Genomic DNA, 17824 nt, shown 5'->3' with positions numbered 1-17824 from the left:
GACCACACTTTCCATAGCTGTCTGATGAAAGGGACTAACCCACTCTGAAACAGCAGAGTTCAATAGTGTGGACAATAAAAGGAAAAAATGATATTTCTGCTTCTGAGAGCTGCAATCCCACTTAGTTGCCAACCTGGTGGAGGAAGATCTTCTGATTCCCACTCTTCTGAGTGGGATAGATTGCATTCTTGCTGATGTTGAGGGTCCTACTCAAATGTCAAAGTATGAGCTCCTTACTGCCCTCATTTTACTTCAAGCAGTATCTTATTTACCTCATTTACAAGTCTAAGCTCTTGTTTATTAAGGTCATTATGATATTCAGATAGCAAACACTGTCCAAGGGCAAAAACTGTGATTTGTTCCAGTTGAGCCACTGAGACAAGGGCACTGGTATTATGGGTACTGATTTAGAGTAGCTGTTTTAAAACCAGTAAGCTTTTTGGGTTATGTTCAAAGTACTAAGCAGAATAGGGTGAGACAATATTATCCTAGAACAGCATGCATAGTCTCTAGCTCTGATTACACACAGATTTTGCATTATGCCTCTTGGGAGTGAAAAATAAAGCAAAAAAAGCTGAAGTGAGAACTAACAAAGCTAACAAGACCCTGAGGGCTTCTTTTCAAGATGCTTGCCCCACAGTCCTATTGGTTTAAATCCTAAAGTAAAAATGAAAATGTTTGCATGGAGAAAGGGGAGGCAACTCTTCAGGGTGAGGGTTTCAAAAAAAAAAAAAAAAAAAAAAAAAAAAAAAAAGAAAAAACCCAGAATGTTTCCAAAACAACTTGTAAACCACACAGAAATCTGGCACTGTTATATCTTGAAAAAGCAGCTGCACAAGTGTCTTATGTTTCGAGTGTTTTATGTTTTAAAATAAGCAGTGCATCAAAGCTATGCGGAACTCGGCTCAAACGAGTGGGACTTGGTGAGACTTTCTGCTTTCCTTGTGCATGTGTGCGTTTAGAAGAGAAATTATGAACTTGCACAACAGGTTTTAAAATGTGTCCTCATACCATGTTTTACAATTTCCCCCAAGCTCTCAGTCACTGTTCTTGCCAAACCAAGACTCTGGGCTCCTACTTCATAGGAGTCTCCTGAGTGGGAACCCCTTGACACCACTCAATTTTCGGGATTAATAACAGTGGGGATATTGGAGAACTCATCCTTGGCAGACAGACTGACCTTGGGAAGATGTCTACTTAGACATCCTTGGGGCACTAGAAATCATTCATTCTCTATCTCCAATCAAACCACAGACAGTAGACCAGACAATTATAATGTCTCCTGTGACCTTATAACAGCCCACACAGAGGTGGCCTTTGGCCTTGCACTGCCTGTGGAGGCAGATGAGATCCAGCAGAAAGCAACAGCAAAATGGCACGCCTTGAACTGCAGGCCAGGGCTGGGGCAGAGCTGCCTAGTTATCCCACGCCATGGGGCCAACTTGCTCAGTGGTAGGTTTTTCATGCCAAGAAACAGTGTAGGTGACAGTAGACTTTTCTCGCTAATGAGAAACATGCATAAACAGGGGAAATTAGCCTGTGCTGAGCCCTGGGTGATGCAGACAGATTTTTATCTGTGTCTGAGCGACACTAATGTGAAGATAACTAGGGTAGTTCTACATCTTCAGAGCTGTGGCACAGACACACCATCAGCAGCAACAGGAACCGCATTAAAAGACAACATTCATCAGCCTACTCTCCTTAACAGCAAGGTGTCTGCCACACTGAACAGCAGTCATTTACTATGGGAAAACAGGATACTAGCCTCCATGTCCAGAGGTCTCCTTGTATATAACTAAACTGCTTAAAATTTGAACTGTAAGGTTAACTACATATTCAGCTTTTCCAGCCTCCCCTGCTAAAAATACACAAACTTTTATTCATTGACTGGATAATCCTTGTAAAAACTAGTCTTGAACAAGTTCTGTTGCTGAAATGTATGATTTGCTTACTTGAGATGGAATCAGCCATTTTTGGTGAGAGAAGGGAAGAGGGATCTTTCCTCCCAAGAGCTGTAATAACTCTGTTGTTATTTTTTCCAGCACATTTCTGCTATTTTCAGGCTAGTCAGGCCCAGACTCCATCACACAACAATAAAGGAAAATATTCCTCTGAAGCGAAACAGAAAAATTGGTTTCCCTTACAGTATGGCTGCATATGAGGCCACTACATATGAGGCCGCACCTCGATTACTGTGTTCAGTTTTGGGCCCCTCACTACAAAAAGGACATTGAATTACTCAAGCGTGTCCAGAGAAGGGCAACGAAGCTGGTGAAGGGTCTGGAGCACATGTCGTACGGGGGGCGGCTGAGGGAACTGGGGTTGTTTAGTCTGGAGAAGAGGAGGCTGAGGGGAGACCTCATCACCCTCTACAACTACCTGAAAGGAGGTTGCAGAGAGCTGGGGATGAGTCTCTTTAACCAAGTAACAAGCGATAGGACAAGAGGTAATGGCCTCAAGCTGCACCAGGGAAGGTTTAGACTGGATATTAGGAAGCATTTCTTTCCAGAATGGGTTATTAGGTGTTGGAATGGGCTGCCCAGGGAGGTGGTGGAGTCCCCATCCCTGGAGGTGTTTAAGAGTAGGGTCGACATAGCACTGAGGGATATGGTGTAGATGGGAACTGTTAATGTTGGGTTGATGGTTGGACTGGATGATCTTCCAACCTAGGATGATCTAGGTCTTTTCCAACCTAGATGATTCTGTGATGGCAGCAGTTGCCTGTCAAGGTATACAGAAAGCATACAGAAAAGTCTGAACAATAGTGTTGGTACCTCAGTGCTGAACAAAGTCAAGTGCTTGGCAGACAAAGGGCCTCTCTGCAGCCTGATAAATACAGCACTGGCCAGGAGCTGGGCTTGTTCAGGGCCAATGGTGCGCAGCAGGCTGAGCCCCTTCAGCAACCTGTGCCTCAGCTCTCAGTCTATAAAATGGGTGCAATGACACCGACTTCCTTGGTAAAATTCAGTTGAATTCATCTTGGCAGGGAGGGGACGAGGCAGCTCCTTAGCATGCTGACTGCGATGCTCTGCCTCGAGGATGCTGGCTGCTACAGGGCAATTTGGCTGCAGTTTTGCACTGACTTCCCACCCATCCTGACAGTGCTTGCCCCCTTCCTGAACTCTCCTAAAACCTGGATCCTCCCTCTCCTAGGGAGAGTGCCCACACCCTTTTCCATCTACTTTACTTGTGCTGTAGTACCCTAACTACTAGTTAATGGGACTGCTGATGTTTTTGTCTTTTATATATATATATATTCAGTAAAACCATATTCTATAGTAAACCTGAAGTTGAAGATGCTTAATGACCTTCCTGGCTGGTAGACAAGTCTCCAGGGTGGTTCATGATGTGGTTGCCAAGGCAGTCCCCTCTTTGTTTTATCACTGAATAGCAGCATGGAATATCAAAAAAACCCCCCAAAAAAACCTTGATCTTTTCAGTCTGCAATGTCAGGTTTAGCCTCTCATCTATTCAGAGGGACTAAGAGCTATAAATAGTCCTACCCTGCTTTTCATGCCTTAGTTTACAGTATTAAGAATTTTTCTTTCTGCTGTTGAAAGCTGCAGGGTTTCCACTCAAGGAGGCCAACCTTTTCTGTTAAAGTGACCATTTAAAATAGAACTCTGGTACCATTACAGTGATAACAGAAGTAACCGAATGTACTTTCTGATGGGTCCTTCTGCCTGCCCTCTGATGAGTCAGAGGTTGTCTTGAGAGGTTTGACTTGGGAAGGACGGGATGTACATTTACTCCTTGGATTGTCCTACTCCAACTGAAAAGTCCCTTTAGCACCTGTGCAAAAATAGTCCAGGAGCCTTGCAGTGCTATTAACTCCACATGATAGAGTCTATCTCAGTCTGCAGCAAGCCCAGCTCTGCAATATGCCAAGGGGCATATAATTGCATCTATAGGGTATTACGAGGCCTTTTCAAGCACGTTGAGATACCTCATATGAGTTAATTCAACTGGAAATCTGCACTGATTAATTAGACTGAGCACATTCTCTCCTCTCCCATGTACACAAGGTATCTACCAAAGAAAGGAAGGTTATGGTTTTGCAGGAGATCACAGGTGAGACACTAAACCAGGGAATATTTATGTTTTAGTTATTTTTTCACCACCATACCTCTGTAAATCTTAGTGGTATTTCTCCCAGAACCTGGGTCTTAAAGAATGGGAACTGCTTTTGCTGCTCTACTGAGACATCCCTTCTGAGAACTGCTGTCTGCCTTGATCTTGCCCACAGCCTGACTCAGTCTCACTGGCTGGTTCCCTCTCATGGGATCACTCAGTCTGGCAGGGACCCTGGGAGGTCTTTAGCCCAAATTCCTGCTCAAAGCAATGTCAGCCATGAGGTCAAACCAAGTTGCTCAAGGCTTCATCTAGCCCTGTCTTGAAAACCTCCTGTGAAAATCTGCAAGTGCTACCCAAATAGATGACTTCATCTTAGAAGCCAGTGTCATGACTACCAGCAAATACTTCATTTCACTCACTTTAGCTATGAAGTGAAAGACCCCACGTTTCTGACCTCAGTCAGTACCACAGATTTCCTATAGGTTATTTTCTTATGACTTCTGTTTTCTGAGTCTTTAAGAAATCGTAAGGTTCCATCTTTAGGTTTTTCTCTGCAATTGTGAGGGCTGTTTCTCTTTCTGGAAAAAAAAAAAAAAAATTCTGTCTATCTTCACTCTGCTTCCTGATTCCAGCACGCAGGGTGTTAGCAAAAAGACTTGCAAAACAGAGGAAGCTATTGCAAGAGCTACCAACACTTCCACAAAAATATTTATATCACAAAAATCATCTGCATGACTGACCACTCTCATTAAAGGAGATAAATTTTGAGTAGGCTGCAGTAACTGAGCTATCCTCCCATTTTTTTCCCATGATCTCAATTGTGCAGTACTTCAGTGCAGTTCATGTGGGAAAATATCACCTGACCATTCTGTGCCATGTTAGCAATGAGGATTTGGGTCTCTAAATTTGTTCATCCATCCTTAGCAACATGTATTAAAAGAAATGTTAACAAAATTAAAAAAGGAAATCTGCTATAATGGCCATAGTGACCAGGGTGCCAGCAGAGTACAATAGGCAAGTCCATTATTGGCATCTGAAGATGTCTGAGCCAACAAAGAGCATTTACTGAGTTGTTCTTAGTCAATCTGCTTCCTCTTCCCTGCCTCATGCTTACTTGGTGAGTGCCCTCACATAGCGCTCAGACCTACCAACCCATGCAGGGACACAGACAGGAGTTTGTATCCCTTGCATCTGAGCTCTGCTATCATGCCAGGCGTGCTCACAGTCCTCACCTCAGGCTGGCTGGGCTGTAAAGACCAGGGCTTTCAGCAGCTTTGTTTAGAGCTAAGCCTGCAAAGATGAACGAAGTCCATCCCCATGCTACTCTAATGCCCCTCTGTAAAATGGTGCTGCCTGATTACTGTTGTTTAATTACCATCTGTTACTGCTACAGGACAGTCAGAATGACTGCACATGTCCTGTCTTTTTTATCCTGTGCAAATGGCATTAGTCTATAATAAAAAACTTTTTTTCCCCATATATGCTTGGAAAGGAGGAATGGAAGTGTAGAAGTGGCTGAATTAACTTGGTAATGACAGACAAAGTTGGCTTTGAGAGTTAAGCTTGCTTTCACAGCGTTAGACTGCACCTATTTGGGATTATTAAGGCAAGAAAGTAGCTTGTGAAATCTTAGCCCTTAAATAATATCTTTCCTTTTCTGATTGATTTTACCCTTCCTAAAATCCAGTGTGCAAAGGAACACCTTTGCTCATCTAAATAGCTGTTTTGACTCCCCAGCAAGACCAGCCTTCCTGCTGCCTCTAGGCCTGGTGTAACTCTTTCTGTCCTGATGGACAGAGCTCAGTGGGTGGTAGATGTACAAAGTGGTCAGGTCCTCATGAACTTTTATGGCAAACAGATTTCTTTTGGTAAAAGCAGCTAGAGAATTAACCAGGCAGGTAAACTGCTGCTGTGTGTTTTACTCAAGTTGTGGCCTTCTCCTAAACCCCTACTGTCTGTCTCAAGCATTTTGTATCAGGCTCCAACCTGTACTTCCTGAGCTCAGTCTAACATTAAGAAAGGCCAAATAAGGTGACCAGAGCAGGACACTGGATTTCTTTATCAACATCCAGACTTGCAACTTTGCAGCAATACTCAGTGATTACTCTTAAACTGCTTTTGAGTGCAGTGATTACCTGTGATTTCTGTCAAGGTATATTGTGGGTCCTTACCACAAGCCCATACCATATAACCTGAAGTACAGCAGCTGTCCATAAACCAGAAATTGAGTATAATCTACTGTGTCCAATGGCACCATGTCTTATCTTTCGAAGGTCATGTTTATTGTGATCTGGACATTTTTGCATTACTTGGAGATAATTTATTTTGTGTTTCCTATTTGATTGTGCTAAGGTTATTTCAAGACCTCTGTTATGCTCCATCTTGTTCAGTATTTGTCTCCAGAGAAGCCAGGAGGGTCAGAGCAGGTAGTTTTAATTTAAATCTCAGAGTTTTCCTGTAATAAACAAAACAACCATACTACAGACACGGCTTCACTACAAACCCCTCCTTCAGCTGTGCACTCATTGATTTTGGGGACTCAACTCAGCCTTGGCTCAGCATATTGGAAGAAATGTTTCTGAACAGCTACACCTGGTGACAGATTGTGCCACGTGGGTACAGTTTAAATAAGGAACAAGGACAGCAACTCCACAAAGTAGGCTCATGTGAACAGCCTCAGGAAAATAAACATTCAAGAGAGCAAAGCCAACCACAGCAATGGGGAAGGCAGGAGCATGATTACAACAGTGGGCATCCATGGCAAGATCAGGCCAGCCTCAAACCCCATAGGACATGAGCCCGAGTTCAGTACTGACTTGATGAATCAATTCCATAGTTATTTCTATTAAAATTCCTAATAATATGTTTTTTATTCTGTGCAATTGCAGATACTTCTCCTGTTAAGCATCATTTTACATATTTGGAAACGAATCATATCATCTTTTTTTGGTACAGAAGAGTTTGGAAAACAATTATTACACATTCTGCACCAAAGCATATGTGGAAGACTCCTGAGAAGTATATGGTCAACTCATGCTTTTCATGTAATCAGATTATTTTCAACTGTAATTCACAAGATTTCCCAGAAAAAAAGGAAGCATTAAACTCAGTATATGGTGCACTCTTCTATTAAAGGACTTTACCCTTGTGGCATAACTCTTTGTGAAAGTAAAAGCTACTGTCACTACCTGCACCAAGTGGTCTATCACACTCAGAAGCTCCAATCAAGCTCTCAGTATATGTTACTTCAAACATGCACATTTACTTTAAACATCTTATTCTTCTCTTTTCAATAGTGCTGCAACGTCACTGATGTCAGTGGAATGATTTCTGACTGTATACACATAAAGGGGAAGGAGAATCAGGACCTGAGGTTACAACTCATTTGCTGAGAAGAGCCAAGGGTAGGAGTCAGCTGAGGAAATGGTGCTCAGTTCTTGAGGTATGTGAGGCCAGGGCTTCGTTTTGGGATGAAGCAGAAGTAAGGGACAATTCTCAGAACAGAAAGTGCACAAAGTCATCAAGATTTTAGCAGAGCTTGAGAGGTATCTCCCAACACCGCATCTCTAAATGGAAGAAATCTTATAACAAGTCTTCTTTCTGGGAGGTTTCCACTGTTCTGAGTAAGAAATAAGGGATCCCTCAGGACGAGAAGCAAAAAGACAGAGATCCAAGGCTTTGAAAGTTGTAGGGTTTCACAACTTTCTGATGAACCAGGTAGCATCTGCTGTTGGGTCTCTACCATACCTGCTGCTGGAACCAGGCTTTAGCTTTCCTGTCTCTGAAGGAATTATAAGCAAAGATTAAGAAACAAAAGAAATTTTTTAAAAAACAATCTCTTCATTCTTCTCTTTTATGTTTCTAAGGGCTACTTCACAGAACAGTTGAAAATTCCTCACAAAAAAATGGAAAGAGGTTTCATTTCTTGGTTCTCTTACCTAGTGGGTTCTTCGGGGATTTCAATTTAAAAAAAAAAAAAAAAAAAAATCACAATTAAATCCAGTCTTCCCCTCAGAAAGCTATACTTCCCTAAATATTTCATTAAACGTCAACAAAGCAGATCTGATATGGGGAAAAGAAAGAGAAAAACAACCATCCACCATTATTTGGCAGTGCAACGCTAGGAAGCTTCCGTTTTTTTGTACTTCATTGAATGACTGTCTATATATGGATCTCAGGGACTGGGCAGCAACCTCTGTATCATCTTGATGATACTGGGGAAAACCTCTTCAGATACTATCTGAAAAGCAGGACAGGATGAGAACAGCTTTTTACAAAGAGCTGAGCAGTAAAACTTGCTGTTTAAAGCTGCATATGGTAAAAGTAAGAGATGGACATCCCTGTAGATATGGCACAGAACCATCATGTCACCTCTAAGGATAGTGCACCCTTTTTTGTGTCACTTGTGAAGCTGAGATTGCACTGAGTCCTTATGAGAAGGACAAGAAGCAGCTGGCAAGGTGCTCCAAAATAGTAAGCTGGGTTGAGTTGCAACTTGAATTTTAACTGGAGGGGAGGATCTTTGTAAAATCTGAACTATATATGTCAAGGCAAATTCAGCTTTCAGTTTACATCTGAATGCATCAAGTCTGTAGAGTGTAATAAGAAGCTGAACCATGGTAATAGGGAGAAAAGCTTGTTCCCACTTGTTCCCAGAACTTCCTCCCACTGAGAGGAGTCAGCTCTCAGAAAGGGACAAACGGCTCTCCATGGGGCACATTACACAGATCATTGCTTATGTGTCAACTCAGAAAGGAAACACTAGAAACAGGCCAGCAAAACCAAAGCTGCTTGTCCCCAGTACCTCTGGGAAGGGGGATTCTCAAATGGCAGGGCAATCACAGCTGCTCCCTTTGAAGGGCACTGGAAGGGCACCAGCTCTACTCCACTTCATGCATACTCAAAGAGCAGGTAGCCATCAGGAGGATTCACCTCCCTGTTTGTGATGTTCAGTGGCAAGCTGAAGCCTCCTTTTCACAAGCACAGAAGAAATAGAGGGACTTCCTGAAGTCTTGAGACTAGATGCCTGAAGAAACACTCCCAGTCTACAGTGGTCCTCAGGCTATGCAGCTGGGTGCATTACACACCCTCAGGAAGTCTAACACCAAACTTTCAACAGACTGGCATTCCACAACAAGATAACTGGCTCTGGGGGCCCTCAGAGGTCTCCTACCCTGACACTTACAGAATACCAGGGAAAAGTGAAGGACACATAATTCAGCCAAGGCAATCGAGATGTAACAGGGTACTTAGCAAGGAAATTCAGATACTGGTCTTAATTTTTTTAAAACATTCGGACAATATATAATTTTATTTCCTAAAATTTTAGAAAGCAGTTGAATTAACTCAGAGACAATAAATCAAAGCTAATGTATTAGTAAATCTTCTGTGTCTGAGAGTAATCTATCTCCCCTTGTGCCAGATACAGTACTTTAGCTTTACTAACAGAAATTAATTCGATTTCTTCTAAACTCAAAAGCCAGGCTACTTACCCTGAATGAGAAAGGAAAAAAAGCATGATCGTTTCTGTGCCCAGTGTGTTCCTGTCAAAACGGTGGAGGTATGGAGAACTGAGAGGCTTCCCACAGCTCAACACTGACAGAACTCAAGCTAAAAATAATGTGAATATCCACCATAGGAATGCACCAGCCTCATGGCCGCTGGGATCGCTGCACATGTGATGGCAGTTCTCCTGCTTTTTGAATGAGAGATAATTTTTAATTACCCTCTTCCACTTACTTTGCAACTTGTATGAAAGTGGTGGAAACTGATTTAATTCTTGTTCCTGCCAGAACGCTGTGTCTCTGAACACATCCTGTGCATTAAGTTAGTGATAAATTAGAAATAGCAAGCAAGTAAGTTTGAAAAACATGGCAGAAAAGTCTTTCTAGCTAGACTAGCTCACAGTGAAATTTTTGTACTACATTTTATTTTGCCTGTCCTCAAAGAAGTCAGATTTTATGGCACAGAACAGAACTCAAGAAGTAACATTTCTATAAATTACATTTTTAGGATGGCAGGATTTTTTTTAACTTTTATCCAAAGGAAAACTTGAATCACCAAAAACCAATTCCCCACCACGCAGAAACTAAGCCCTAGGTCAACTTCAAATAACTAAATAAAGAAAAAAGTTTCCCCACCCTGCAGCTAACCCTTGCCATTGTATTCTTAATCTGGACACCTGAAGTTGTGGCAAAAGGTTTGCTATTCCTGCCCTCACGCAGGAGCCCTGAGCATGTGCAGCATCTCTGCAATTGCATGCTCCAAGGTGCATGCAGACGAGAGAGAAAACTTGCCCGGGGTGTAAGCAGCGGCCAGGCAGGTGGCTGCGCTCTGTGCAGGAGCAACACTGCGACAGCCTGTGGTCTGTGCTTGAGGTTAGAACAGATTAAGAGGTTCACTTGTCCCTCTGGCTTTAAAGTCTGTTTACAATGCAGAGGTATGCAAAGAAACATATGAGAAGGAAAAAATTCATTTGAGCAACTGTCAAGGGGGAAGAAATAAGCTGCAACATTAATTAGTGGAAACACAAGTGTTTTAGCAGAGAGTAAAACATATACCTCGGGGAGCTGGCTTTGGGTCAGAGCTCAGTGACAGAGAATTTGGATGTGTTCGTATAAATGAATAGTGTGAAGTTATTCTGATGAACTCTTTCAAGTGCATGTTTCTATGACTATCCTAAAATTCCCTTGTTTACAAATATTTCTTGGAAAGTGAAAATCATATGCCTTACACATCCATTTACACTGAGGGCTGCATCAGACATGCTGGGTTCATTTATGCTTGCTCATGGCAGACTTGGTTGTCCGATCAGGATCAGCACCAATACCACCAGCCCTGAGACCCAGCTGCTTCCCAGAAACAGGGAGGTGTTGAAAACAGTCAAACAGTTTAGGAGCAACCAGTTGTTCAGTATGACTGTATGAAGTCCATGAAAAGGGAATGTAGCAGATATCAGATGCCTGCTGGGCCCCAAATTCAGTGACAAAAATAGAGACAGAGTCAGTGAGTTAACAAGGCTTAGTCTGTCAGTGTTGCCTGTGCTTTCCTCAGGACTTATACCTTCTGAAAGACAGCTCCTCTAGCTTGATCAAAGCACAGGGCTGCTTGTCTGGGGGTGCATTATTTTTCTGTTGTGAGTCTGTAAATGATAACACAAGGTACAGAACCACAGGGGAGCTGAGGTAAAGCAACTGCAGGAAATATTAACTGAACTACACTGTAAAAGCAAGATCTGCTGCCGGTCACAAGAGGAACCTGCTCAGTGCAAGCGAGACTACATAAATACTGATGATCACAAGAGGATTCAGTACAATAATCAGAGCAAGACCGAAAAATGTAAAGAACTTACTTGATTTTTCTTCTTTAATGTTGTACTCCACCACACCAGGAGCCTCATTCTGCACGGGCAGGCGGACTGCAAGGACCATGTTTTTCACATTACCCTCTTTCCTAACTAAGAATATCTGAAAAAGGAGAAAGGAATCAAGAGCTTAGTTACATTATATGAGCTTCTGAACTTTATTTTAGGTCATAAGCAATGAAGTTTTTTATCAGTACAATCCACCTTTAAATGATCTTATTTTAGCTTCGTTCCACTTGGTTGAACTTTACACAACAAAAATAATGAACAAAAGGACATTTCATTTGGGTGAAATTCAGACCTGTGAAGGAACCAGCAAAATTTCTGTGTACCACTGATGTCCCACTTAAGCCTAAGACAAACTATTTCACTAACTGAAGAATATAAAGCTGCACTCACACTTTGTCAAGTGATGATCCTGACATAAGTGCTCTAAATCATGAACACACCCTAGAACATCCCAGTCCAAGTCTAAAGCAACTGAGTCACTTGTATGTTGAGAGTGAAAGGATTCAAGTCCCCACAAGTGGAACATAAGGCCAAAGGCTCTGGTAGACACAGCGTCTCATGGCAGAGATTTTTCATGGGACCAGAAGATCATTCAGGCTGGCAGGGACCCCAGGAGGGTTCTTGTCCAAATTCCTGGGTGAAACCATGAGGTCAGACAGGTTGGAGGCTGCGCAACCTCTTCCAGACAACCTGTCCCACCACTTACTGTCCTCAGAGGGAGAAAGCAATTCCCTGTACCCAGTCTGAACCCCTCTGGTTTCAGTGCACGCCTGTCACCTCTTGTCCTCCCACCATGCAGTGCTGAGCAGAGCCTGGCTCCATCTTCTCCATGAGCTCCCTGTAGGGGGGCTACTCTGTGGTCCCCCTGAAGCTGTCTCTCCTCCTTTTTGAACAAACCCTGGTCCTACAGCCTCTCCCCAATGGGTTTTTGCCCAGATCACTGCCCACCACCCCTACCAGGGCCTTTCCTGCAGAGCTGCCCAGCCAGGCAGTGCCAGCCTGGATCGCTGCTGGGGGTCTGCCTTCCTGGAGGCAGCACTTTGCCTTTGTCCTTGTTGAATTTCAGAAGGTTCCTGCCAGCCCTGTCCCCCCAGCTTGTCTAAGATCCCTCTGGATGGCAGCACTGACTTCAAGTGTATTGACTGGTCCCAAAATCACAGAGCAGATGTGGTTGGAAGGAACTCTGGAGATCATCTAGTCCAACCTCCATGCTCAAAGACAGATCGACTACAGCAAGTCACTCTGGATTGTGTCTTGTTGGGTTCTTATTATTTCCAAGGATGGAGGCTCTACAGCCTCTTGGGCAACCTGTTCCAATGTTCAATCATCCTGACAATAAAAAAAGCTTTTCTTAATGTTTAAATAGAATTTCCTGTGTTTCAATTTATGCCCACTGCACCTCATCCTTTCACTGGATACCACTGAGAATGGTCTGGCTCAATCTTCTGTACTCCCTCCCATCAGGTATTCATACACATTCATAAGAGGCCCCTGAGTCTTTAATTGAAACTAATGGAACCACTGTAGCCATTGGTTCCCACCAATGGGACCAGTGAAATTTTAAAAAAGAAAGGAAAAAGAAGAAAGAAGAAAGGGGAAAGAAGAAAGAAAAAAGAAAATAGAAAGAAAAAAAGAAACAAAGAAGACATAAGTCAAAAGAAAAAGAAAAAAAAGAAAAAACAATCTGATTCTTTGCATTGTGTGAGCTCCTAAGTGTGTTTCTAATTAAAGCTCCTTGTCAAGGATATTTTTAGCTTGTACCTTGAAACTGCAGATACAAAGACAAAGTAAACTTCACCTTTATCTGTTCTTTGATAGCAGGTTTTGGAAGGAGAGATTCAAGGTATTTTTGTAAAAACCGAATTTAAAAATTGGGCTAATTCTGGAGTCTGGATATTAATATTAGAAAGAAGAAGTGTGAGTTGATAAAATGATTAATCAACTCTAATGCAGTGGAAATCTATCAAGAAAACATTAATTTCTTGGACGGAGGAATTAAAAAAAGCTTGCTTAGAAGTCAGGACCTTTCTCTGCATGAGTCCCAGTCATGAGGGCATCCCCTGTCACTTTGACACACCCATGCTAAACACACAGCTTTGGGGCAGCTTCACAACATCACACAGTGCCGTTGTCTTGGCCTCTGCCATTTGTAATAAATTGAGACCCACGGGCTCAGGTTCACCAGCAGTGCAGAGAAAATCCAAATAAACACATGGCAAACAGGTGCATGCCTGAAACAGGCCTATTTCTAATGCACGGCAGCCCCCACCTTCTACATGACAGAAAGCACCTGTAGGTAGGAAAAAGCCATAGAGACTCTCCCTTCCCCAGGTCCCACCACCCATGTGACAGCCCAGTCCCTCTAACCCACCTTGAGAGACTACTGTGACCTTGGATCTCAGATGGCACTAACTCACATTGCATTGGTCAACTACTTAATCTGAAATTAAGTTTAAACAATGAGAAGTGAAACCTAGAAATGAATCACTTCTGTTTTCCTGATTGGCACAACTCGTTGCCATGGCTTCAAAGGCTAAAACTGTACCATGGCTGGGAGGTGGGTTTTCTGAGCTGTACCTAACCCTACTGCCTAGGACCAGTACACAAACCAGTCTCTTCTATTCTCACCAGTGATGGGAAATGTATGGTGCTGATTTGGCTTCAGGTGGGCTGAAGAGTGGGCAAGAGAGCCTACCCTTGCTGTGGGACGCCTCTGATGACTCAGGTCTTCCCTTACCTGCTTTGAGCTGCAGCTGAAGATCATGCCCAAGGATGGTGTGAATAGGAGGAACAGAGGCAAGATTAATCCCCGAAGCCGCTCTGAGGTGGGGAAATGCCCTGCAGTGAGTGGCCAATGACTGAGGAGGCTTGGAACTATACACAGATGTATCAGAGACAGTCATTCAGGTCTCCCTTTACAGTCAGTGTAGAAAAACAAAGAGAATAATTTGCCCAACTTATCTGAGAAGTCTGCTTCAGGGTGAGGTGCGCTGCACAGTCCAGGTTGGTCAGGTGAGTCCCACTGAAGATTGTCATTTGGCTGTGCCAGCTTTTAGCCCTGGGACAGGCTGACTCAGGCAAGGGACAGGTCCAAACCTCCTCAGAGCAGGAGAGAGTGAATTCCCCTTGTTCTCTGACATCAGCTCAGGTCATTTGGACCTGCCCTCTCCAGACCCAACCAGGACACATACTCCCTGCCATGCCTCACCTCTGAGGCCCCAGGAATGGGGAGTTCCCTTTCCTATAGAGTTGTTTTCCTCAAGCAAGCTCTGATCTTTGCATGAGTCTGCCATTTTCTAACATACAGTTTATGGGGACCAGATACCAATGATTGCAATGAAAACAACTCCCAGCAGCTCCCAGAATTTAAGGGCCTTTTCTTCAGGGATTTTTTTTTTTCCTCCAAATTAGGATAGTCAACATACCTATGGGTATGGTGGTGAATGGGAAGGCATCTCCATGAATCTACATGCTAAGTAAATAAAACCAGAGACAAGATGTCTTGCTTCTCCAGAGACATTGTATCTGTCTTGTGTCACTGTGTCTAAAGCATCAAAAGGTAATGGAAACCAAGAGCATAGTCTGCTAAATATTTTTGCTTCCACATGAAAAAAAGTATTGCTCTTCTAACCAGCTTTGCTAAGGACAGGAAATGTGGTTGTCTGAATCAAAACCATGTTGGACTTACCCCTGCTGTTTCTTTGCCAAGTATCGCCCCAGCTCTTTCCTGGTTCATGTTCAGCTGAAGCCAGACGGGACAGGTCTTGATGAGTTTATCAAGGATGCTGATCCCTGGAAGCGGGAGGCAGTTTTGCAGGTCAGTGGCCTGACAGAGATGTGTCTTTTTTCCCTCTTCATTGGTATCTGGGCTGAAACACAGCAAGGGAGTCCCTTGTAAGCAAAACTGCGAATAGAAAGCTTGGTGGGAATAAGGACTGTAAATGCAAACACACAGGCACACACAGAGGCACTTAGGCACCAGGAGAGTTCCTCGAGGGGCATCAGACCACAGATGCCTTGCTATGACTGAGGCAGACTGTGTGTACAAGCCTCAACAGACAGATATGCCCTGTCCTCAGGACTACGGCCTCATGCTAATGATGCACACCTGGGTTTCAGACCACAGGCTTGCAGAGTGCTTTGTGCTGAGCTCTGGTGGTTTCAGCTCATCTAGCCTAAGCACAGCTACCCAGAGACAGGGTATGCACAGAGGCAGCCAGCACTGCAGAGGGTAGAGTATGCCTGTCCCCTGGATCCCAGATGAAGGGTCAGAGCAATGTTTCATGACTCCAAAAGGAGTGATGTGGCAGAGGAAAGGGGCTGCAGACCTCACCAGCAGCCAGGGATATGCACACTGAGCCACAGTGTGTGTCCGAGGTGTGCAGGGGCCTGGCAGCCTGCAGCTCACCTTGTGGCCATGCCACTGTCAGCACTGTCAGCAGGCAGGAGCTGTGATGGGCACAGGTGTGGTGCCTCGCCCAGCTCTTGGAGTCTCTCAGAGGAAGCCTGCCAGCAGTAGCCAGAGACACTGTCAGCTGCTCTCATGTTTTGGGAGTCACCTTCTGCACCCATCTTAGGTAGTCTGCAAAAAGGCAGACTAAGACATATCACTGTTTAAAAATAACACCATGTGCTCCCTGTCTCCACTTATAAGTCTGCACTGGTGCTGGTGCTTGCAGAGGTGGATGCTCCTCCAGCCCTGCACCCTGGGAGCCACTGGTGGCTGCTTATGGGGAGGGGGAAATCCTCCACCTCCATTGTCACTCACAGAGTACATGAGGAGGAGAAGGATGTGTTGGGATGCATTCAGCAGCAGGTTAGTTATCCACTACAGAAGAGGTATCTTTGCTGATTCCCAAAGGCTGATCTGCAGCAGGAGAACAATTCAGGGTGAGGCCCTGCAAACAGCTCTAGGTTGCTCAGCACGACACAGCAAGTCCTGCAGGACAAGACTCAGAGGACACAGACATAGCAAACCCTTTCCCTGTGCCAAGAGAGAGGGCAATGGGAGGGAGCACAGGAAATGTGTGGAGAAACACCAGAGGGATCTTCAGGAGGGAGGAAATGACGACTTGATTTCCCCCTTTTTTTCCTGCCACATTTGTCATTTTGACTAGTCCTAAAGATGTAATTGGAAGCTCCAAAAAGATGCATGGGAGATGCTGAATGACAAGAGAGGGGCCATACTGTGGCACCACATGTTAGCAATGCCCAATTGCACCTTATGTCTCAGAGATCCTTCTCAGCTGTATAAGATGTAAGAATACTGAAATTATGCTGTTGAGAATCTTAAAGATCTGGGACACACTCTCCTTTAGATTGCTGTTCTGATCAGAGACACAAAAAAATAATTCTATTTATTTTTAGTCCCTGCAATCTAATGGCAGACTGGTATTAAATGCTAGTTTCTAGCTGTGGTGCTGATTCAACAAAGCATTTATACATGTGCATAGCACTGCAGTGGAAATACTTGTGCTGAAAGGTCTGGTCATAAGAGCTCTACTGGATAAGGCTATAGACTCATGGTTACAGGTTTGTCATTCAATTAATTGATTTTAAAAGTAAAGAAAATGTGGGAGAACATACAGAAAATATGTTTTTCTGCACCAGTTTTGCTGCTTAGATGTCAGAGCTGAAAAGAGGAGGACTCCCACTTTTGATTTGGTCTTATTTCAAGTCTTTTTCTTTTTCCTTTTATTTTTAAAGATACAGATCTTGAAGTAGTACATTTCAAATAAGGTTAGACTTAAACTACTAAAAGAGACTCCCTTCGAAGGCTTAACCTAACATAGCATGCTTACCCCAAAAGTTAGTTTTTACAAAAATAGCCTTTCAAATCCCAAAACCAAGAGTGAGATTTTATTTTTAGCAATTTTCTTCTTTTGCAACCCTATAAAGACAGCTTCCTTAGAAAACACATGTTCCTCTGCAATCCCAGTTGCTGATTCAGGGTATTAGTCCACAGAACCTTGATTTTAATCAATCCATTTTTGAGATCATAGCCAAGACAGTAACAATGAGAGAACTATGCCTGAAAAAGCAAATAGAAGTAAGTGAAACACTCTCTCTTCACTTGTGATAAAAGCCCAGTTTGTCACACAGGTGAGGAAATTTCTTTCAGATGCAACAGCACATGATTTTACTCAGTATCATCTGAACATATGGAGTAAACCAGTGGAGAACAGCTTTTGGAAGTTGACCTGATTCATCTCGGTTTCTTTCTTTACAGTAGAAACCAAAAGAAATGCCTAGTAACCATGTGAAAGGAAAACATGAGTTGGATGGCAACATGCATACTCAGTAACGGGAAAGAAGTAATGAGCTGAAGGAAAAGAAAGATGAGTTATAATGAAATGTTCCATAACACTGTTAGCGAAA

General features: G+C 43.4%; 1 protein-coding gene across 1 annotated transcript in view; it reads right to left on the bottom strand.

Annotated features, from left to right (window-relative positions):
• The window catches only part of RIN3 (Ras and Rab interactor 3), a 71195-nt gene that overhangs the window by 33697 nt on the left and 19674 nt on the right, over window positions 1-17824 (bottom strand). The window contains exons 2-3 of the mRNA XM_074868637.1: window positions 15135-15315; window positions 11426-11540 (exon numbers count right to left, since the gene is read on the bottom strand). Of these exons, the coding sequence (XP_074724738.1) occupies window positions 11426-11540; window positions 15135-15315 (296 nt within the window). The remainder of the gene's footprint in view (window positions 1-11425; window positions 11541-15134; window positions 15316-17824) is intronic.

The sequence above is a fragment of the Strix uralensis genome, chromosome 4 (genome assembly GCF_047716275.1).
Source record: "Strix uralensis isolate ZFMK-TIS-50842 chromosome 4, bStrUra1, whole genome shotgun sequence".
Classification (NCBI taxonomy): Eukaryota; Metazoa; Chordata; class Aves; order Strigiformes; family Strigidae; genus Strix; species Strix uralensis.
The sequence above is the reverse complement of the archived record's forward strand: the minus strand, read 5'-3'. Positions and strand labels throughout refer to the sequence as shown.